The 24,039-nt window shown below is 40.9% G+C and overlaps 1 protein-coding gene across 2 annotated transcripts in view; it reads left to right on the top strand.

The window, feature by feature from the left end:
• Positions 1-493: 493 nt before the first annotated feature.
• ESR2 (estrogen receptor 2) overlaps positions 494-24,039 on the top strand; it is a 40,155-nt gene continuing 16,609 nt past the window's right edge. Inside the window, exons 1-5 of one of the 2 annotated variants that reach the window (XM_037159855.2) lie at positions 494-873; positions 5,372-5,544; positions 8,650-8,766; positions 14,358-14,657; positions 17,401-17,539. In XM_037159855.2, coding sequence (XP_037015750.2) covers positions 494-873; positions 5,372-5,544; positions 8,650-8,766; positions 14,358-14,657; positions 17,401-17,539 — 1,109 coding nt within the window. The remainder of the gene's footprint in view (positions 874-5,371; positions 5,545-8,649; positions 8,767-14,357; positions 14,658-17,400; positions 17,540-24,039) is intronic. The other variant, XM_053673346.1, reaches the window with a different exon arrangement.

Here is a 24,039-nt window from a genome sequence, read left to right as displayed (position 1 = left end):
TTGAATATCTGTTAATGCTGGCCTAGCTCATTGATCTGCTCTTTCAGGATTTTCCAGTTTATTCTGGATTATTTTTCTATAACAACCTTATATCTAGTTCTAGGTTTTAAAAAAGCAGTCATTTTTCATATAAGCCTATGTATTTTAATTTTAAAAAACATTTTATAATAAAGTACTTGGGTAAAATATTGTCATTAACAATGGCAACAAAAGCAATGAAGAAGTGAATGAAGTAGAAAATGAGAATTTCATGCCTCATATTCCCGTCCCTCTGAGGTTAATATTTTCATGCATATCTTTCAGAATGTATTTCTAAGCTCATACCAATGTGTGTGTTTAATAGTAATGCTTAAACATTTTTTTATAGTTATGTCTGTGTCTCCACCTAACTTAGAAATGCCTCTTGTTACTCTTTCCAGCCATTACACCTGCCCACGGGACCGAAAACATCATAGAGTCCCTTTGTGGCTCTTCTCGCAAGGAGTTTTCTCAGATGTTGCCTATTCAAGACATGGATATAAAAAACTCACCGTCTAGCCTTAACTCTCCTGCCTCCTACAACTGCGGTCAGCCCATCCTTCCTCTGGAGCATGGCCCCATATATATACCTTCTTCCTACGTAGAGAGCCACCGTGAATATTCAGCCATGGCATTCTATAGCCCTGCTGTGATGAATTACAGTATCCCCAGCAGTGTCAGCAACTCAGAAGGTGGACCTGGTCGACAGACCACAAGCCCACATGTGTTGTGGCCAACTTCTGGACACCTCTCTCCTTTAGCGATTCACTGCCAGTCTTCACTTCTGTATGCAGAAGCTCAAAAGAGTCCTTGGTGTGAAGCAAGGTCACTAGAACACACCTTACCTGTAAACAGGTAAATGTAGTCGTCATTGTCATTCATGGACATTATTCAGATCACTTTGTGATTTAGTGAAATGAAAGATAAGTGTTATACAAGCTTTTGATTAGTCAGATAGAATACTTAGAGCACTTAAAATACGGTATTCTCTAATACCTCTTCTGCTATTGGCATTCTCACTAGAAGTCACGCTCAGGCATCTGTGCTGTGGAGAGGACTCACTGTTAGGACTGCCATCTTTAACAATAAGTTTGAAAAATAAATTTTTACTTTCAGTTTTGACCCTTATTTTGTAAGTGAAATCACACTTTAGTGTTCATGACAAACTGTGTGCAGGATAAAATAACTGTGGTGGTATTACAACTTAAATGAAAATACTAGACATGTGAAGCCTGAAAAGACAGACAAGAATTGGTACAAACTTTTTAAGAATGAACTAAAATAATATTTTATAGAAATCAATGGGAATCTATTTAAATGTAGAATTTAGTTGAAAATTCTAGAAGTTAAAAAAAATGTATTCTATAAATGCAAGGTAACATGATAGTTCTATGTAATTTGTAATATTTTTAATATGTGTATTTTAAAGAGTATATTTATTTTTAGAGAGAAAGGAAGTGAGGGAGAAAGAGGAGGAGAGAGACATTGATATGAGAAAGATTGGCTAGTTGCCTCTTGTGAGCCCCAACCAGGGACAGAACCCACAACTGAGGCACGTGCCCTGACCAGGAATCCAGCCAGCAACCTTTCACTTTGTGGGATGATGCCCAACCAACTAAGCCACACTGGTCAGGGCAATTTGTAATATTTTTAATGATAATTATGGCTATGGAGGGAATAGGCAGTCTGGAGGGAAAGGGGGCATGAGAGAGAGAAAAACTTCTACAACAACCAAAGTCTAAGTTATGACATATTGGATATTGAAATTCATTACTTTTAAATGCTGTTATAAAGCTTTGAGAAAGCCAGTATTTTTCTTTTTTAAAAAACATCTTGTCACAAAATAAAAGAGGACATAAATTTGTAAATAATTGCTTAAAAGTACCATTTTTTTCATTGTTAAAAAAATTATGTTTTATTTATTATGTTATTATAGTCCCGATTTTTCCTTCTTTGCCCCCCTCCACCCAGCAGTCTCTACTCCCTCTGGCAATCCCCACACCATTGTTCATGTCCACGGTGCGTGTAAGTTCTTTGGCTACTCCATTTCCTATTCTGTACTTTACATCCCCATGGCTATTCTGTAACTACCTATTCATACCTCTCGATCCTCTTATCTCTTCACCCATTCCCTATACTTCCCACCCATCTGGCAACCATCAAAATCCTCTCTGTATCCATGATGCAATATATTTGTGTTCTTGTTTTCTTAGTTTGTTTTTTAGGTTCAAATGTTGACAGGTATGTGTTTATTGCCATTTTATTGTTCATAGTTTTGATCTTCTTAGAGAAGTCCTTTTAATATTTCATGTAATAATGGTTTGGTGATGATGAACTCCTTTAGTTTTTTTCTTATCTGGGAAGCTTTCTATCTGCCCTTTGATTCTAAATGATAGCTTTGCTGGGTGGAGCAATCTTGGTGTAGTCCCCTGCTTTTCATGACTTTGAATATTTCTTGCCAGTCCCCTCTAGCCTGCAAAGTTTTTTTTGAGAAATCCACGGACAGTCTTATGGGAACTCCTTTGTAGGTAATTGTTTGCTTTTCCCCTGCTACTTTTAAGATTTTCTCTTTATCTTCAAACTTTTGACATTTTAATTATGACGTGTTTGGAGTGGGCCTCTTCGCATCCATCTTATGTGGGACTCTGTGCTTCCTGGACTTGCGTGTCTATTTCCTTTATCAAATTAGGGAGTTTTCTTTCATTATTTTTTCAGAGAGATTTCTAATTTCTTCCTCTTGCTCTTCTCCTTCTGGCACCCTTATGAAACAAATGCTGGATTGCTTAAAGTTATCCCACAGGCTGCTTACACTATCCTCATTTTTTTATTCTCTTTTCTTCTTGTTGTTCCAATTGGCTGTTTTTTCGCTTCCTTATGTTCCAAATCATGGATTTGATTCTCGACTTCATCCACTCTACTGTTGTTTCTCTGTTTATTTCAATTAGTGTATCCTTCATTTATAACTGGTTCTTTTTTATGCTGTTGAGGTTCTCACTAAGTTCCCTGAGCATCCTTATAACCAGTGTTTTTGAACTCTGCATCTGATAGATTGTTTACTTCCATTTTGTCTAGTTCTTTTTCTGGAGTTTTGATCTGTTCTTTCATTTGGGCCATGTTTCTCTGTTTCTTCAATTTGGCAGCCTCCCTGTGTTTGTTTCTGTGTATCAGGTAGAGCTGCTTTGATTCCATGTCTTGGTAGTGTGGCATAATGTAATAGGTGTCCTGTACAGTCCAGTGGCACAGCCTTCCCTATCATCCAAGCTGGGTACTTGAGGTGTGCTCTTACCATGGGCTGAGTATACCCCCCTCTTGTGGTTGAGCCTTGGTTATTTTTGGCAGGTCAATGGGAGGGATTTACCCAAGCCAGTCATCTACAAAGACTTCCTATGACCACCAACCACCAACCTCCACTCTCTGTGGAGGATCAGCTGTGCAGGGGTAGGGTGGTGGTGCCCCGACATGGTCTGTAGCTGTCCACTGGGTGCATTGGCCCTTAGATTTTGAGTGGTGCAGGCCAAGGTCATCCCCAACCTGTGTTTTGCCTTGGGCCACCCTGTCTGAGCTATAGAGCAATCTAAGATGGCTGCTACTTGGCTGGGCTTGGAGAATCCCAGACAAAGCCAAGCTGGGAATCTAGACTGGTCGCTGCTAATGCCATGCCTGGGGCCACTTAGCAAGAAGTATGGGGGCTGGAGGCTGTAAGTTGGGTGGGATTGAATCCCAGGGGATCTCCAGGGTGGGGCAAACAGTGTTAGCCTGGTTTATGGAGTCCCAGATATAGGACTCTGCTGGCTCTGTGGCTCTGCTCACCTTTCTGTCTGGAAGAAAGCTGCCCCCCAGCTCTCGCTTAATGCCAGACACTTCAGTTCCTCCCTGTATTCCACAGGTGCCTTTCAAGCTGCTACCTTGGTGCTGGGTCTCAGAAGGAGTGAGTCTAAGTAAGTTCACGTGTGGGTCCTTTAAGAGGAACTTCTTGGGACTCCAGAAGTTTCTTCCACTGACTCAATCCCTGCTGGTTTTTGCAGCCAGAAATTATGGGGACTTATAATCCTGGTCTGGGGGGCCTGGTGTGGGCTGGGACTCCTCACTTCCAAGATATCCCTCCTGAATTTTTATCCACCACACGTGGATGTGGGACCAGCCTGTTCTGCTTCTACCAGACTGGATGGATGTTGTTTCTTTAATTCCATTGTTTTCAGACTTCCATTAAACTCTATTTTTTTTGGTTTTGAGTAATGGTTGTTCTATAATGTTGTTGTAATTTTGATGTGGTTCTGTGAGTTAGCAAGCCATGTTTACCTACGCCATCATCTTCACTGGAAGTCCTTCAGTGTTTAACAGAAGAAATATTTTGTTTCTGAGCATGCATTCTAATCAGAGGTCTACTAATATTTGAGTAACGTAATCTACAGTAAAATTATGTTCATTTATAAATCAATCATACCTCTACTGTTTCCTTTCCAAAACAAACACAGCCTAGCAAAGTCAGGGACTAACCAGGAGTGTTTTTGGTGCTGGCCAGTGCTACTTTGATGGGCTCGCCTTCTTCTGTGAAAGTCCATGGTCCTCCACCCAGCAGGGAGTGCCTGCTGCTTTCATAGCCTTCTATAAGAACAGACACGTGTTCACTCTCTCCCCTCTTCTTTTCTCTTTCCCTTTCTCTCTCCCTTTTTGTCTTCCTTCCCTTCCCCACCCCCCCTCCCCATCTCTTCCCTTCCCTCCTCTCCAAACCACAGTCTCCTATTTACCTTAATATAACACAGTTCATATTCTTCTTTTGTTTCTTCTCTTAAAATTATTTTTATTCTAGGCTTTTATCTTAAATTGCAGAATGAAAGATTTTTGTCTCCCCCATTGAAATGGAAACTCGGAAGGGCTGTTTAGTGATACTGATGGGAATGGCTGATACTTGGAAAAAGTTAGGTGAGTTTAGGCCCTGCCATGCAGGGTTGATGAGCTCTAGTCACAGTGGAAGTCCACAGCATACCTGCTTGTGGTCCAGAACTATGGGGAAAACTGAAGCTGGTCACTTATTACACTTAGAGACATGCACCCTGACGGCTACAACTGACCATTTGTAGTTACTAGTGCTCATCAGCACTGAATGGAGGGGCATAAACTCACCCCACCACTTTCAAACACTAGTCATTCCCAAAAATGAATGTAACTCTTCATAGATCTGATACCAGTAACAAAGGTTTTGCTTGATCATTCTTCCTGGAATATATTTGTCATGAACCCTGGAGGGCAAAGAGATAAATGAGGCAAAGTTCATGCTAGGTTGTCTTTTTTCCTGCAAAGTCCTTCTTTTCCCCTTAATGCTTTAAACAATGAATGTTTTCTTTGCCTCCAGAGAGACACTGAAAAGGAAGGTTAGCGAGAGCAGATCTGTCAGCCCTGTTACCAGTCCGGGTTCGAAGAGAGATGCCCATGTCTGTGCCGTCTGCAGTGACTATGCCTCAGGATATCACTATGGAGTCTGGTCATGTGAAGGATGTAAGGCCTTTTTTAAAAGAAGCATTCAAGGTAAAAGAGTATTGTTAGCGTTTCTTTACTTTTCCACTTTTGCTTTTAAATAGTTTTCCTGATGACCTGGCAAAAATCTCACCACTGGCCTTTTTGATACACAAAGTACTTGATGAGCAGTTGAGAGGATCATGTGTGTTTGGGTGTGGGTTGGATTGTGTCAAGTGTAGAGGACTTTATAAGTTGTGAATCAGAACCCCAGAACCCCAGAACCCAAGTGGGTCTTGACCTACCATTACCACTGTCTTCTTGGGAGAAGATGTCTAGTTACAGCCCTTGTTACGATAAAGCTTGGGGAAAAAAATGTGTGCTTGCTAGGAATGGCAAAGATCGTTTCTTCCTTTGACTTATGTTTAAAATCTGGCATGCATAACCATCATGATGGTGGGCTGGCTCCCGAGGAAGAGAGAATGAATACATCTTATGAAATGGTCAGAAATCAGGAATTCAACTCCAGTGGGCTTTGAGAATTGATCTAGAGGCAAGTCTTGCCCCCAACTAAGGGAGCCTCCATTCACGGTCCTTTTTGTTTTCTTGTCTGGGTTTAGACTCTCTCTCTCTTTACCCTTCTACGAATTTTGCTGGAATGAGTTGCTTTTTTAGATCACCTATTAATCATTTTCAAATTGTGCACACCTGGTTGCAAGGTCAGTCAGCCCATTATCACACTTCTCCTTGCCATGCTATTCTTCCCTTGCCAGCCCAAATTTGCTGAAGTCATTTTCTCTTTTTAGATTGAATTAAATTAATTGGGGTGGCATTGGTTAATACATTAAGTTTCAAGTGTCGAATTCTGTGATACAGCATCTGTATATTGCATTGTGGGCTCGCCACCTGAAGTTAGTCTCTTTCTGTCACTATGTATTTGGCCCCCTTTACCCTCTTTATCCTCCCCCCCCCCATCTTCCCCTCCAGCAGCGACCATACTGCTGTCTGTGTCTGTGAGTTTGTTTGCTTTGTTTTTCATTGGCGGCTTTCAGTTTTCTATTCTAATATGAGTGAAGCCATGTGGGTTTTGTTCTCTCTCTCTCACTTATTTTGCTTAGCATGATATTCTCAAGCTTCGACATGTTGTTGCAAATGGCGGTATTTGATCCTTTCTTACGGCAGAGTAGTATTCCGTTGCATGTATGTGCTGCATTGTCTTTATCCAGTCATCCATCGAAGGACACTGAGGTTGTTTCCCCGTCTTGGCTACTGTGAATAATGACGCAGCAGACATAGGGATACATACATCTTGACAAATAAATGTTTTCAAATTTTTCAGATAGATACCCAGAAGAGCGGCTGGAGTCTCTTTCTTGCTTCCTTGGCTCTCCTCTGTCTCTCTGCTCGGTAACTCCTCCCTGGACAGCCCTCCTCTCAGGCAACATCCTGTGTTCCCTTCACACAGCCCTCCCTTCCCCTTTCTATCAAAGCCTCAGTGCCTTGTTCTTAACCAGTTAAGAAAAGCAACCTTAAAGGAATTTACAGTGTACAAATGGCAAAGAGATTTACTAAGCTAACTCACCCCACTGATAACTCCGGATTAGGAGAACATTTTACCTCAAGCGGAGACACTGGTAGAATCCAGGGTGGGGCTAGAGGGGTAGGGATAGAGTATTGTTAGATAAAGGGTCACCTTCCTGTTGGATCTCCTAAAATTCAGCCTGAATAGGTGACCACCCATTCATCCTGGACCCTCCACTTAGTAGTTCATTGATTTTTACCTCCAGCCTGCCTTCTGTTCTGTGAAATGGAGATACAGAGTTGTTCCAAAAATGAATGAGGTTGGTTATATGAAAATATGTGGTTAATTATCAACATCATATAAATTCAAGATATTTTAGTCTTTTTCTAACTCTTCTGTATTCAGATGTCAGTCATTTCCTCCATTCTTCCTTGTACATCTCCTCTAATCCTCATCTCCTTTAAACCCACCTCTCCTAAGATCTTCATAACTAGGTGGACAAGGGCCTCTGCTCTTCCAAACTTAATTTTCTTATCAAAAGGTAACAGATGATAGAACCTATATAATCAAATATTACAAAACATAAATCACGGCATTTGCTTATTTTTGCTCTTACACACACAGTTTTTTATTCTACATTTATCATATTATTTAAATGTATGATAATTATAGTAGTAAATTATATCCATCTATACTAGTAGTAGATCTAATCCACCCTTCATGTAGCATCTGAAACAATTTCTGAAATGGAAATTTTCTTATCTCTTACTTATTTAAAAGAATTAAAAGAAGTATCATTGTCTTTAGTTAGAGATTGCTATATAGCTATTATCTGGCTCCAACAAGCGTTATTTTTCTTAGATGTAGGTTTATGAGTGAGTTAGGTGGACTCTCCTTCACAAAGCTTGGCTCTAAACTGAGGGTTGAGTTCACATCTGCTCTATGTGGCTCCATATTCTCTCTGAGTCAGTGGCTGTCTGAGGCCAAGCCAAACTATTGGAGTAGCACACCTCCAAAGACATCATTGGCAGAAGCAAGTCCCATGGCCAAACCCACCATCAGTTGGTGGGGAAGTATACTCCGCCGACTCCAGTACACTGCAAGGCCACAAGGCTAAGGGAGGGATTGAAGAATTGAGAATAATAATCTAATCTAAAGCCATTATTAAGTAGCAGTTCTTTTTGTTCTCATTTAGTTTGCTAATTTCCGTATTCTCTTATGGACTAGTTCACTGATTTTATTTGACTATGAATTCCCATAAAAATATCATGTTAAATCTCAAAGAGGGATATATGTTAAAGAATATAAGCAGCTGGTTTTGGCAACCTGATATTTGAGGAGCTCTGTGATTTGGAGCAAATCAATTCCAGGTGTCTCACTTTCCATGTCCAACAGAGAGTATTTCTAAATGTATCTCTTGCGAATGCTAAGTAAATGTAGAGAAATAACCTGTTAGTCAAAAAGTAGGATATTAAAAATATTGCTAGGTTTCTTTTGCTAAGAAGGCATGGATGAGGCCGTACTTTGGCCTCGTACCTGCGCCTGTCATCAGGACGACATCTCTCAGCTCGGTAGCATGATCCGTGTTGTTGACCAGGAAGATATTTACCCACGATATTGGAACAATAACCTTCCTTTTTTTTGCTTTGCTATAGGACATAATGATTACATTTGTCCAGCTACTAATCAGTGCACAATAGATAAGAACCGGCGCAAAAGCTGCCAAGCCTGCCGACTTCGGAAGTGCCATGAAGTCGGAATGGTGAAGTGTGGTGAGTGCCCCTTCCCTTCTCACTGCGTGTGGGACATGCTGAAAGCTACAGGGACCTGTACTCTGGGTGAGAGGAGTTTTGGGATCTGTCAGTCATCTTTGAGTATTTGCGTGCTGTCACGTTAGGGGGCAGTGACTCATTCCCTGTATCTGCCGAAGACAGAGCTGGAGAGAGTGGGAGCAAGGTACAGGAGGTGGTTTGGGCCTGTGCAGGGAATAACTTTCCACAGTTCAAGTGGTGTGACAACAGAGCAGGCTGCCACGTGAATTAGGGCACTCGGCCACCGGAGTGCTCACACGGGGCTGGACGACCATCTGCCTGAGGCCTGGAAAGTCTAAGGATGAAAGTCTGGTAAATGTTCACAGTTAAAGCTGTGATGAGAAAGTGGCATGTCCTGTGGGTGGCGTAGCTAGACTCATGCCTGTCCCTCCAATAGCTTTCAAGAAGTGGGAAGAAATACATAGGAGTCAGAAACATGAGAGAACTATGGAAAGCACACGGAGCGTAAGTCTTGTTCTGTGACAGTGTGTGTGTGCATATGCCAGAGTAAATAGGTGTATCTTCAGGCACACACAGGCAGAGGAAAATAAAGCAAAGGAAGATGAGCACATCAGCATAATAACTGACAGTGATGCCTACAACTTGCTCCCTCCACTCGCCTGACTTTCGATTCACTTGTCTGCACACACCTGCTTATTTTTATATAGCTCTGCTTGTACTTTTTGTACTCTTCAGCTGGCCAAAATTTTGCCTGTGGTCAGTTGTAATTTCTCTCTTTATAACCATTTTGAAATTTTAAACAAAGTCTCTCCCTTTTTTCTCTGAAAATCTCTTGGTAGCTGTCTCTTTAACATTCTCTGTCCTCCTTTTCTCTGTATGGACAATAGACAAGACCCCTCACCTAGTTCAGAATTACAGCAGAAGTTCTCTCAATTTGAGCACAGTTCTCTGGCTTCCCAGTCCCACCCATGTTTCCAGCCTCCTGTGGGAAACATCCTCTCAAAGCCCGGGATCTCCCAGTGTGGACTGGTTACCCTCTACCACACTCGAACGTTTCTGCTCCCACCCCTTCAGTTATATCCTTTTCAGTAACCAGTGGGCTTCTTCCCAAACCTATTTCTACTCTTCAGAATTGTTATGTAATCTAACTAAAATGTATGCAAACATGAAGTATGAGTGGGAAAACACAGTTGTTTCCGTGAAAGCTTTGAGTAAAGCTACAAAGGAGTAGTAGCGATTGTGCCGGGTAGGTATGGGTGAGATGCAGGTGGTTATAAACTAGAAAGATTCTGAATTCAGATTGCTTTATGAGTGCCTCAATTTTTGCTCTGTTTTAAAGAAGCTGAAACCGATAATTCAGAGAAAAATATATTAGGGGTATAGTTTATGCAGGAAAATAGTGTGATTTAATTCGCAGAGGTGCTTGAAGGCAAAGTCTTGCTCTCTGACAAAAGATTGCAAATCAATGTTTCATGGTTTAAGTTACAGTATTTTAAGGTGAGTGGATATTTTTTAAAAAGATTTACAATTTAGTCTTGAGATAAGAATGCTTTTATTTTACGCAAATAGCCAGGAGAACAATCTGAATAGCCATGGATTTGATCTATCTCCCTGTGTGGGGATGACAATGCAGCATCTTTCAGATGCTGTTTCTTAATTCACCTGCATACAGGTGCACATGAAATTTTGAAATTTGTTGGGAGCATGAAAGAAATTTGATAGGGGGATGGTATGAAATAGTGCTTCTGCTATTTTTTAGCTTTTCTATCTTAGGCAAGTTATTGGATATTCCTTGCTCCTGGTTTCTCCTCTGTACAGTACAGCTGGCAACAGTACCAGTCTTCCAGAGCAGTGCTCAGAGTGAAATAATCTGTGTGCTATGAATGGGGTCTGACACACACAAGCTTCCAGCAGGTGATAACTGCCATTATTATCATTTACCATTGTGGTCATGGTCAAGGTCACTTTCTAATGCGGAGCTCCCCCATTTGGTAGAGACTCTTATTAAGCTCAGAGGCACATCGAGTGACTCTGCCTAGATTACAGTGTCAGTCGTTCTACCAAGGACAGTCATTGTTCTACCAAGGACAACTGTCTTCGGTAGAACAATGTGAGTTCCTTGTCAAGATCCTCTTTTTATTGATCCTAGAATCCCCATAACTTAGTACAGGGCTTGGGACATAAGCACTTTATCAGTGAAAATTAGTCAAATAAATTTGAATGTATGATTTAAACCCTTTCATTTTGTATGTAAACTTGTTTTGTAAACTCCTTATCCTCATATGCTCTACAAAAAAAGAAAGGGGTGATCAGAAAGTTACTTTCTTAAACCTTACATTTTGTTCCATTTCACCATGGGGGTAATAATCGATCTTAAGATATCTGTAGTACTCTATGTGATTACTGATAAAAATGAATTATAGTTTAGGCTTTTAATTCTTTTGGTAATAAGTTAGATTTGAATATCTCTGAGTGGATAGAGTCCTTGTATTGCAACTAGCCAAGGATAAAGGGAAATTCAGATAAATTTTGTTGAGAGCAAATAATTTAAGTTTTTTCATACTTGTTAATTAATATATTTTTTGAAGTGGACAATTGGATTTAGTGAACAAATATAATGGGAGTATAGAATCTAGACATTTTGCAGGTTTGAACTTTCAGATTATTTTTAAGGGGAATTTTATATAAACTTGTACCCATGCTAATGACATCCTGACTGATAACACATCTTTCTTAATTTTAATTTTACATTGGTCTTTAACCACTGGAACTTAGTCTGTTTATGTTTATTGTGATCACTGATATTTGGGTTCATTTCTGTCATATTATTTTGTGCTTTTAAAAAATTAATCATGATTTTCTACTTTTTTCCTTTTTAGAGTTGATCACATTTTCTTGTTTTCTTTATCCTCTTCTACTAGTTTAGAAGTCATATTTTCTCTTTCAATTTTTTTAGTGACAAAATTTCATATATTCTTGATTATTTGAGAATTTAAGCCAGTTCTCTAATAGAAAACTCTCAGCTCAAATAAAGAAACTTAGAAAGTTCTAATTAAAATCATTCTCCTCTCATCTTACATGTTATGTGATTGCCTAGGGTTTTGGTTCCACCTTGTTTCTCTACCTCCAAAATTGGTCATTAATATTTTATTCATTCAATACTTTTTATATTCAGTCTCATACTTACCAATTTATTTTCTAACCATTGTTTCTTGAATCACATTACTTCTTCTGGTCATTTTTCTCCATTCACAACAAGGCAGTATAGTAATTAGTTCAAAGGGGCTGTGAGTGATTTAGCTTCTTATTCTTTGTTTAACTGAAAATGTCTTTAATTTATTCTCACTCTTAAATAATGGTTTAGCTTGGAATATTATTCTATATTGAAGGGATTTCCCCTCCCCCACCATCTTAAAGCCATTATCTCATTGTGTTCTGGCTCATAAACTTACTGTAACCAAAACATTTTCCTTTTTTCCACACTTCTTTATTATTGTTCAAATATAGTTGTCTCCATTTTCCCCCCTCCCCCCAACCCAGCCATCCCCACTTCCCACCTTTGATCCTACCCACCTTTGGCTTTGTCCATGTGTCCTTTATACATGTCCTTACCAACACAGAAACAGAAATAGATCTATAAAACAGAGAATCCAGAAGAAGACACTTTTATATACAACTATTATTTTTTAATTCACACCAGAGGACATATTTATTGATTTGAGAGAGACAGAGAGAAAGAAAGACAGAGAGAGAAAAAGACTGATGTGAGAAAGAAACATTGATTGTTTGCCTTCTGTATATGCCCTGGCTAGAGACTGAACCTCCAACCTAGGTATGTTCCCTGACCAGGACTCGAACTCACAGCTTTTTGGTATACATAGATGATGCTCCAACCAACTGACCCATCTGGCCAGGGCACAATTATTTTTTAAATGACAAGGCATTTTATAAAATTTAATGGGAAAGCTTATTCAATAAATACTATTGGGAAAATTGCACATGCACTTGGAAAAACATAACATGAAATATCAATATGACATGAGAAAAACATGCATGACATTTTAAATAGATTTTAATTATAAAGTTCTTAAAGAAGATATAGGAGAGTATTTGTATAGTTTTGATGGGAAACAAAAAGATACATTTGGCTATGTACTGCAGATGACAAGAGAAACCATGACAAATGTTGCATACAACAAAAGCTGTTTGTTACTATATAAAATGCCTTTATAGCTCATTAGGGGGAAAGAGGACAAGAGAAACAAGTAGGCGATTTACAAGAAAAGACAGAAATTTGTCAACTATGCTAGTAATTAAACAATACAATGAAATTAGATTGTTTAATCAGCAGTCAGATTAGCAAAGATTAAAAATGATCTTTAATGACCAGTGGTGGTGTTATGAAAAAATACATAGCCTTAAAATATTATTTGGATTATAAATTTTAAAATACTTTTGGATGATAACCTGTCAATATATATCAATATTTTAAATATATATTTGTATGCTTTGTTATAGCAACTTGACATCTTTGAATTTATTAGAAGGAAGTAGTAATTGGATACATGTACAAAGATGCATTTTCACTGTAGTATTTATACTAACAAAGAAATTATGACCAACCTAGATTTCCATCAACTGGAGCCACTTTAAATTAGTGATGCTATACTCAGAAAACAGAATGCTATACAGATTATTAAATTGAAATAATGAAATGGCACATTTTATAATAAAAAGCTCATAAAATAGTATATACACTATGATGTCATTTTGCATATGAAATATGGAAAAAGTAAAAAAGCATTAAAAACCAAAGGATTTATGCCAAAATTTGTGCTCTTCTATATTTTCCATATCTTTTCAATTGATTATTTGAAAGACTTATTTGAGTATGTAAAAAGAGTATGCACACACATGTACACAAATGCATGCAATCAAACATTTTAAGAATGTATTATACCCCTGGCTGGTATAGCTCAGTGGACTGAGCTTAGGCCTGTGAATGAAAGGATCACAGTTCAATTCCCAGTCAGGGCACATACCTGGGCTGCAGGCCAGTTCCCAGCAGGGGATGCATGAGAGGCAACCATACATTGATATTTCTCTCCCTCTCTCTGTCCCTTCCCCTCTAAAGACAAATAAACAAAATCTTAAAAAAAAGAATGTATTATAAAAGTGTATTATTTGATAACTGTTTGGAATTACCAATGTTCATTTTCTAGCTTTTCCCCCATCTTCTGCCTGAAAAAAATTTCTACTTTTAAGGTTTAGAAAGTGAAGTATGTCAGCACCCTTTAAAAGGGAAATGGATTTGGTATTCATAGATGACCTCCAAAGGAAGACCTTGAGATCATTCGGGCTGTTGTCCCTAAAATGTTGTGTAACTTATTTTTGCTAACGCAGTCACGAGTATAATAATAATTGGTCCATACCCTGCAGGCTTCAGAAAATCAGGTTTCTGGTCTAAGATGCATTCTGAGAACAGACCCAGGTTTTACATTTCTTCATTTTCACGCTGACTACTCTGAGAACTCTACTGCTGGGTTCAGGAAGGGGCCTGGGAAAGCACTGTCATCCGCTCTTCACTTTAGGCTCCAGGAGAGAAAGATGTGGGTACCGCATAGCACAAAGGCAGAGAAGTTCCAAAGAGCAGCTGCACTGTCTGAACAAAGCCAAGAAAAATGGTGGACATGTGAGCCGAGTGAAGGAGCTGCTGTTGAGTGCCCTGAGCCCGGAGCAGCTGGTCCTCACACTCCTCGAGGCAGAGCCGCCCAATGTGCTGGTGAACCGCCCCAGCGCACCGTTCACCGAGGCCTCCATGATGATGTCCCTGACCAAGCTGGCCGACAAGGAACTGGTGCACATGATCAGCTGGGCCAAGAAAATTCCAGGTAGGGCTCTCTGCGTCTTAGCTTCCCATGTATTTGTAGGAAGGCCTGCCTCAAATGTTTACAGTGCAAGAGTGCAAAGTGGTGGTCCACAAAAGACGTCTCTGTATTTAACAGTTTGACAGCTTGATTTGTAACCTTTAAATGAAATATGTTCTTTCTTCCTGTCTGTACATATCCACCTTCCACACAGTCTAGATGATCAGGTTCCAATTTAGACTGTTTGGACTCCACTGAGGTCTCTACCGGACATGTCAGGGACCCATCTGTTCTTTTCCTAAAACTGCGTTCCCACCCCCAGACCCGTCCCACGTGGCCTGTGCACACCCTGTACTGCATGCCCACCCATCTGTGGACATGAGCCTTTGGTCACCTCTCATGCCTGTTCTGAGAGGGTAGACCAGGGAGGAGACCCAGCCAGGCTTTGGAAATGGACTTGGGGCCATTTGGTCAGGAAATTCAAGGGCTCTGGGACCTGGAAAATGTTTTAAAAGGAAGGGACCTGGGCTCCACAGTGACCAGTGTCCTGGGCGAGGACTCCTCACCCTGAGAGGAGGGGTGTAGGCAGGTGAAGGTGGAGTGGGTGCAGTATGACTAATACAAAAATAAAAGATTTGTCAGATGCTAAGTAGGGATTTATAAACCACTCTTCCAGTAGAGAAAGAATTCATAGGATATACATGAACAAATACATATGAACAAAAAGAGTAAATCAGCAACTGAAATAACATGAATCATCAGTAAACCTGAAATGCTCTCAGGTTAAAAATAAGTTTAATGATTCATTCATCATTCAGAAACAGCATTTTCCATGCTGTAATGCAATCATTTCCCCAAGCCAGTTGGTAATGTGTGCTTGTAGTACTGCATTGTGCTAAAACTACCATCTAATTTTTATTTGCATTGGCGTTTCTGTGAGAGTGAATCTAGGATTCTAACATAGATGGGCAGCAGCCCATCACCCTCTGAAAGGGCTTATCCTTGCATATCTTTACAGTCATCTAAGAAACGCGGTCTCTCTCCAAGTTCGAAGCCACTAGGGACAATTCCCATGGCCTGAGCACAGTATCTGCAGTGAGTGAACTGGAAAGACTGGGAGTGTGGAGAAGCTGGGTGAAGAGCAGTTGAGGGTAAAGAGCTGTGGGACTCAGGCCTGGGGTAATAGTGTCTCTTTCTATCATTTGTTGGCTCTGAGCTTCCTGGCAATTTTCTGGTTTCCGCTTCTGTTTAGATAGTCTAGCATCTTTGCCTTTGCCAGAATTATATTATTTTACTTTCTCTGCTTTTGCCCATAGGAGACAATACTGATGCTTTTTCCTTTGGCTTTTGCAGTATATGTATTACAAACACTATTTTTTCAGAACCTCACGTGGAGAGTAGTGGTGGAATTAATTAATGCGGAGAGATGTGCAGTTTCTTTGTGCCGTAACAAAACCAAACTCTAAAGCTGCATCAGACCTTTCAAACCTGGTATTTTGAAAAGTTTTTAGTAAACTTAGGTGTGGTCTGGAGTTGTTATTCCCTGCTCCCCTGATGCCATCTCATATATTTCTTGTCCAAACAAAAAAAAAAATGAAAGTATCACTTAGTCTTGATCTTGTTGAACATCTACAAGTATAAAAGCTTGGTCTATTTTGGTGGGGTTATTGTCTATAAATGTGGGTAAAATTGGAACATGTACACATATTAGGAACCTGAATTGAGCATAGATTGTGGCTTTGGAAAGGATTTATCGATCTTTCCATTCATTACTCCATTAAATTCTTCTGGAGGTTTCCATTATAATTGTCAAGGATGTGAACCACGTCTGCTCTCTGTGCCAGTTTCCTCATCTGTAAAGCAGGGATGACGAGAGATCCTGCCTGTAGGAAGTTCTCAGGGGCAGGCATTTTTACCCCTATTTTGCCTACAAGAAAACAAAGACAAGGGGATTAAGAAACTAGCAAGGAAGAGGCTGAGCCGGAATTCTAACCAGAGCCCATTACACACCAAGACCATGGATTTGGTGACTGTATTTCTATTACACTGCTTCCTCCTTTTATCGTGACTTGTGGAGAAAGCACCAAAAATCTCTGATTTGCTTTTGAAGTGCTCACCTCCCTAGAAATTACCTGTTTACTTTCCAGTTCTTTGACCAATGCATGCTGTTAGGCTATCAGGCTGTCGGGACCTACTTCAATTGTTATATTGGCTCTTCAGAATAGAATAACCTAGAGTCAGTGCTCCCACATAGAGAAAGGTGATTCTAACATTGGATGGGAAATTTTAAGCAATCAGAAAAATCCTTTCAGTTGAAGCTTTGACTTTCTGCAGAGGCTGGCCCTGCTCTCTCTGGGCGCCCCTCCTTCTCCCAGCCCCAGTCATGGTCAGGGTCAGACAGATAGCCTCTCCGGCTGGCAGCAGTGCAGGGTAATTATTAGGATATAGCTCACAAAGATTGGTTCCAGCTTTCCATACTTTACTAGCATCTGTCTGGGGAGCCGTATATGCCCAGGTAACAGTCCTTTATAAATTCTAAATGAAGTATAAGTTACCCCTAGTAGGGGTCCAGGACTGGAAACTGAGTTGTGTACCATAAGTTCAAAATTTTCTTCCTTAGGTCAGCATATAACCACCTCTTTAAAATAGGATTATTCCCTTATTGTTTGTGTTTTCAAAGCTTTTGAAAACTTGCTCTTCTGTTTCTAGAGAAACAGGGAACTGAGGAGGAGGGCCGGTGTGTCTCACAGCCTCTTGCTTTCCCCAGGCTTCGTGGAGCTCAGCCTGTATGACCAAGTGCGGCTCTTGGAGAGCTGCTGGCTGGAGGTGCTAATGGTAGGGCTGATGTGGCGCTCCATTGACCACCCCGGCAAGCTCATCTTTGCTCCAAACCTCATTCTGGACAGGTGAGAAAAATGCATTGTGTCTCTCCTTTGACTTGAATGAATGGTTGAGTGAGTGGGAACACAGCCCTGGGTGCTGCAATTAAAATTTCACACCTGAAAGGGCAGTTAAGAGAATTTCAATGTCACGAGCTCCTTCACTGGGTCAAGAACCCAAAAAGGAGAGAGTGGGTACAAGGATTCAGTGTTCTGTGACTCATTCCTAGTGTTGCAGCCATAATGGGGCCTGTGTTTTGCAGGGTACGTGGCCACCAAGTGAACCTAAATCAACTTGGATTTTTTGGCATTAAAAACTCCATTTTCTGACTGTAGTTTTAAGTTGTCCTGCTGATCTTTCCACCTGTCAGGAGCAATTACATTGCCAACTATCTGGATAGGTGATAAAATTCTTACAAATCTGCCAGGTTTATTTTAGTGTTCTTTAACTCATTTTTAATTGCATGTACTATATAGCATTTTTGGCAATAGCAGTGGAAGGAATGGTCATTAACACCGATGAAAGTTAATAGAAATTGGGAAATGCTGTAACTTGGTTGCATTTAGTTTCCTTTTAAAGATGGCACAGAAAAGGAGCTGATTTTTAATGAACTTAGGTGAACTGTTCATGGAAGGAGAGCTGGAATAGACAGCACTCTCGCATTTTAGTAGGGAAAGCGGGGTAATTTTTTGGTGTAAATTTGAGCAGTTTGAAAATCTCCACAGAAATTGATTTCCATGTTTCTTATTTTGAAAAAGTTCTGGCGTTGAATGTTTAGTCATACTTCACTCTGTGCAAGGTAGAAGGGTAACTAGGGTTATGAATGAAAAGTGGCTGCCCCAGCTCTTGGAGTTACCTCTTTAGATCATCAGAAAACCCTCCTGCACATGTCAGGCAGGTGAAGAATATCTCCAAGGTATTAGCAACCATTTTACCTGTCATGGATGAAAACAATGGGAGAGTACTATTCTAGGTAATGGAGGTGTTTTGGTGCAGAACAGAGCCTGGGGGAGAGCTGGACTAGGGAGTGGGGCTCAAGCAGGAGCAAGCTTTCAGAGGGAGGTTCTGAAAGCCTTGGGCAGGTAGGACCCTCCAGTAACAATCAAAGCAGCTAACGGATTGGCTTGTGTGTGCCAGGCACCATCTTTAGCATTCGGTGCATGCTCATTCATCCCATCTCCAGAGCAGCCCTTTCTGGGTAAGCACCACTGCTATCCCTGTCCTTCAGACGTGGGAGTGGGAGGTTAGGTACTTCCCTACAGTTACGGAGTCGTAGGTGGTGGGGCTGTGAGACCTGCACTCTTTTCTGCAACAGTACATGCCTCTCAGTGGGAGAGAGAACTGGAAGGGGAAAGAGGAGGAGGCTAAAAGGCAAACTAACTTTCCTTTTGCTTTGTTTTTTTTTTTTGCTTTTTTAAAAAATTTTTAATTTTTTTATTGATTATGCTGTTACGGTTGTTCTATTCCCCTTTTCATTCCCCTCCACCCTACCCCCCATCCCCACCATTACCCCCCCTTTAGTTTATGACCATGTGTCAAGCCTTTAGATTCTATATTTCCCATGCTATTCTTGCCCCCCCCCATCTATTTTCTATCTACTGTCTATGCTACTTATTTTCTGTACCTTCTCCCCCCTTCTCCTCCTCCCACTCCCTTGTTGCTAACCCTCCTTGAGCTCTTCATTTCTATGTTTCCACTCCTGATCTAGCTGTCCTTTTAGTTTGCTTTTGTTTTAGGTGTGGTTGTTATAACTGTGAGTTTGTTGTCCTTTCACTGTTCATGTTTCTTTAACTTCTTTTTCTTAGATAAGTCCCTTTAACATTTCATATAATAAGGGCTTGGTGATGATGAGCTCCTTGAATTTGATCTTATCTGAGAAGCACTTTATCTGTCCTTCCATTCTAAATGAAAGTTTTGCTGGATAGAGCAATCTTGGTTGTAGGTCTTTGGATTTCATGACTTGGAATACCTCTTTCCAGCCCCTTCTTGCCTGTAAGGTCTCTTTTGAGAAATCTGCTGACAGTCTGATGGGGACTCCTTTGTAGGTGACTGTCCCCTTAGCTCTTGCTGCTTCTAGGATTCTCTCCTTCATTTTAATTTTGGCTAATGTAATGATGATGTGCCTTGGTGTGTTCCTTCTTGGGTCCAACTTTTTTGGGACTCTCTGAGCTTCCTGGATTTCCTGGAAGTCTATTTCCTTTGCCAGATTGGGGAAATTCTCCTTTATTATTTGTTCAAATAAGTTTTCCACTGGTGGCTGTTCCTTCCCCCCTTCTGGTACTCCTATAATTTGGATGTTGGAGTGTTTAAAGATGGATGTCCTGGAGGTTCCTAAGCCTCTCCTCATTTCTTTGAATTCTTGCTTCTTGACTCTTTTCTGTTTGGCCATTATTTGCTTTCTTCTGGTCCACTCCATTGATTTGAGTCCCAGTTTCCTTTTCATCGCTATTGGTTTCCTGTGCAATTCCATTCATTTCAATTAGTTTCGCCTTCATATATTTGTCTAATTTGTGGCTATAATCAACCAGTTCTGTGAGGATCCTGATCACCAGTGTTTTAAACTGTGCGTCTGAGAGTTTTGCTATTTCTTCATCGCTTAGATCTATGGGCTCTGGGGCTTTGAGATCTTGGGACATTTTTGGTCTGTTCTGGCCCTTTAAGTGTGAGAAGCGGCGCCTTGGACTCCCAGGTCGCTGGGTTGTGACGCTGTATGTGGGGGCGTGGTCAGAGCGGGGAAATGGCGACCCCCTCTGCTGTTTCTCACAGCTGGGTGAGGAGCAGCGCCTTAGGTGGTTCCCCTGGGCCGGGCCACTCAGAGTTGCTGGGTTATGACGCTGTATGTGGAGGTGGGGTCAGAGCAGGGAAATGGCAGCGCTCTCCCTGCTGCTTGCCGCGGGGACCCGCTGGGTCCCAGTCCAATTGCCCACTCCCTCGCCTGTCCACCCGCGCACATATGCGCGACCACAGTCAACACGCAGCCCCGCTCCCCCGCTGTCTCCTCCGCGGTCGCTCGCTCCGTCGTTCACTAGGTCCAACCCTGCGCCTGGATTCCAGGCGCCTGGAATCCGCGTGCCTGAGTCCGTCTGACCGAGTTTTCCTGTGCAACCCCGCTTCACCAGCCGCTGGTTTTGCCCCTTACCGGTCAGGCTGAAGAATTTGTTGTTAATGGACTTCTGAAAAGTTCAATTTTCCGTGTTCTGGCTGTGTTTTCTGTTGCTAATATTTAGTTGTCTCTAAACTTGGTTGTGTGAGAAGGCACGGCACATCCACCTATGCCTCCATCTTGGCGGAAGTCCCGCAAACTAACTTTCTTTTGTATTTTATCCTTTTGTCTTAGAACAAGTCTATACTACCTTCTGCCCACTTCAAAAGTGTAGTCTGCTATCATCTCACAGAATCTGTCACAAGGCAGGCTGAGAGGCTGAGCAGCCAATCAAGCCATCCCTCCTGTTCATTGATTTATTTGCATCATTCCACTAGGTGAAAGCCATATTCATCCCCACACACACACACACACACACAAATATACCCATTCAATTTTCCTAGAAGGCAGTGCTAGGAAGAAATGCTATGCCTTGATGAACCAATCCATTTGCAGACTTGGGATTAAGTTATTTTACTTTTTGTCTTGTTTTTTAAATTGATGCCACATTTAGTGTTTATTTTCAGTGACTGTTTCATTCCTGGTTTTTATTATAATTCACTCTCCTCTTTGTATGGGCTCTTAAACTTCTGTAAGTATGTGTGGAAGTTATTATGAATCAACACAAATCCAAGGTAACTTTTAGGTGTACTTTTGGCTAGGTAATAGAAGAGAAAACAAAAAAGTCTTTTTTTTACAAACTACTTTTAAAAAGCACATTACTCTTTAAAAATATTTGAAAATATTATGTTTTACTACATGTAAATCTAGTTTATTGACTATAGAAGAGGAGTTTGGGGGAACTGCAAACACAGACATTGAGCAGGCGCTTCCAAGTAAGTGGCTGATGGTGGTTATTTTTGTTGCATTTACTAATAATGTTTAAACACATTAACTCTGTAAAGTGTAGGATTTTAAATCTAAGATTTTTAGTGCACCTGTTATGTACAGATGTGTATCTAGGCATCACAGATATGTAATAAGTATATTTTTGGAGGAGTTGCTTATTCAAAAATATTCAAAATGTTACTTATTTAAAAAGTCAGGGACCATGCACCATAAAGAAATTCAGTTATGAAATTCTTCTACAAAGTGAACAAGTAACTTTCACACTACTTGCGAACAACTGTCCTTTGGTGGATTGTCCTGTCACGGTTCCTTCAAGTATGGCCATAGAAGCAGTAAATACAACTAAATTAACCCATTTGTGGAAACCGAGAGTGTAATTTCTGCTTCCCTTTATTCTTGTTGGGGCTTTTGCAGCAAGAAAACTTAAACCTACTGAGGATGAGAGGAAAATCTGGTTGTCTCATTAGCTTCTTCCCAACAAGGTAGTTCTCTCAGTAACCACTGGAATCACAAAGGCAGGTGAAGGTCTTCCACAGAATGGGAGCTGCTATTACTCAAAAAACCATACATGCTAAGACATTTGGTGTCCATAGCACCAACAGAGAACTGTCTAATGTTAAATGTTATTAAAAAGTCGGAGGAAGTTAGGCTCTGGGCTTGGACCCTCTTACAGATGTTTTTGGAGTTCCGTGGAATCATGTATATAACTGTGAGTGTCCCAAATTTGCGTTGACATTAGTCAATGAAAGTAGCAAAAGTAGACTTTTCACTTCTAAATGTTCACTTTCCTTTCGTACTCAGGTAAGTTTCACCTGAGTTCAACAGTTAAGTCACTTCTGTGCATGAAGCCTTAAGACCCCCTTTCCATGCCACCCGCACAGAGGTAAACTGAGGCCTGTGGCCACGTGGGTGCTGCCAGTGGGTATTTATGTAGGTACAAAATAGTGTACCCCAGAGTGCAGCTCACTCGTTCAACACTGTGTCATTGCTATCAAACAATATTTTTCTTCTAAACAGGGGTGGTAGTTATTGAATAATAAGGTAGCCCACATGGAACTACCACTTAAAAATACTTTTATCAAATTTATTGGGGTAACATTGATTAATAAGGTTATATAGGTTTCAAGTGTACAGTTCATAACACATCATCTGTATATGGCATTGTACATTCACCACCTAAAATCAAGTCTCCTCCTGTGGGCTCCACTACTTTTTTATTTAGCACTAGTGTATGGACAAATGGTGTGCAAAAGGAATTTTCCGTAGTAGATTGGTTTGACATGTTGTTTCGGCGTTTTAACATTCAATTTATACCCTCTGTCTTGAATTCCAATCTTTCAATCCTGTCCCATTTCTGTCACATCATCCACTGTCCATCGCAGTTAAAAAGTTAAGTGATACAGAGCTCATTGATTTAAGTCCTTCCCCACTCTGTTCTGTGTAACTCAGTTTCAAGTAGAACTTTATTAGGGCATCATTTATGAAGTCTGTACCTTATTGCCTCTATAGTTATTTATTTTCTAGAAATGTATTTAGTTTCTATAGCCTGTGAAGTAAAGTGTTCTAACCTTGCCAACTCTTGAACGAAACGGTTGGCTGTCACATCTGCGAGAGAAAGCAGGCAGACCTAGCTTCTTAGAGCTGGTTTGGAAACTCACCTTTTCTGTGAGGTACGTATGTTCTTATTACTGTAGTCATGGCATTTGTCAGGCTTATGGAAAATGAATTTGCATTAAAAATGGCATGTATTTTAATGAGGAAATGGTTCTAATTTCAATATTTAGAGACATACTCTCAGACTCAGGTGGCAACTTCTGCAAAATAGAGGTGACTTCAGATGAGTCCCCTTATACAGCTTGCAGGGTGAGTGTGTGTGCATAACTCACCTCTGACTCAGTCTCACAGAAGAGTACAGAGCCAGCTATTAAACCATTAATGTAGGAGGAGTTGGTGGATTTTTTTGTTTTTGCCTCCCAAGATTTTAAAACCAGCTTTTCCCAGTATGATATGTTCTCAGGCCCAACAATTACAGCTTCCAGGATTACCTCCAGTCCCCAGGCAGAGTGATTTGATGATGTGGCATGAGGGGTATTTAGTGAACAAGTATTTCTTGTACTTCTGTTTGCACACTTGTGGCAGGCTGCCTGGGAAAGTGCAGAGCAGGGGATGTCATAGGATGAGGTGTGGGGAGGGTTGGGGGTTTCCTACAGATTTCAGCACCCTTTGCCTAGGGCTCTGATTCTCCACGGTGGCCTTTCCCTATGAGTGACTTCTAGGGGACACTGGTGTTTTACCTCTTACTCTGTGCGCTTTCAGAAAGCCTCAGCTGGTTGCAGAAGTTATGCTTTCTTGCCAGAGGGAGCAGTGTACATGCTTGTCGCTTTGTGTAGGTGAGCCTAGGGGTGAGGGTTTTGAACGCTGCGGCATGCAGGGTCCTGGCGAGCTGCTGTCTTAGCAGAGCACGGAGTAGGAAGCGCTTTACCAGGTTGGGCAGGACCCACTGGTGTCAGAGGCCCATCCCCAACCACCACCATC

Source organism: Artibeus jamaicensis, unplaced genomic scaffold, assembly GCF_021234435.1.
Source record: "Artibeus jamaicensis isolate MK-2021 breed Jamaican fruit bat unplaced genomic scaffold, CSHL_Jam_final contig_851, whole genome shotgun sequence".
NCBI lineage: Eukaryota > Metazoa > Chordata > Mammalia > Chiroptera > Phyllostomidae > Artibeus > Artibeus jamaicensis.
This window is presented reverse-complemented; position numbering and strand designations above follow the sequence as displayed.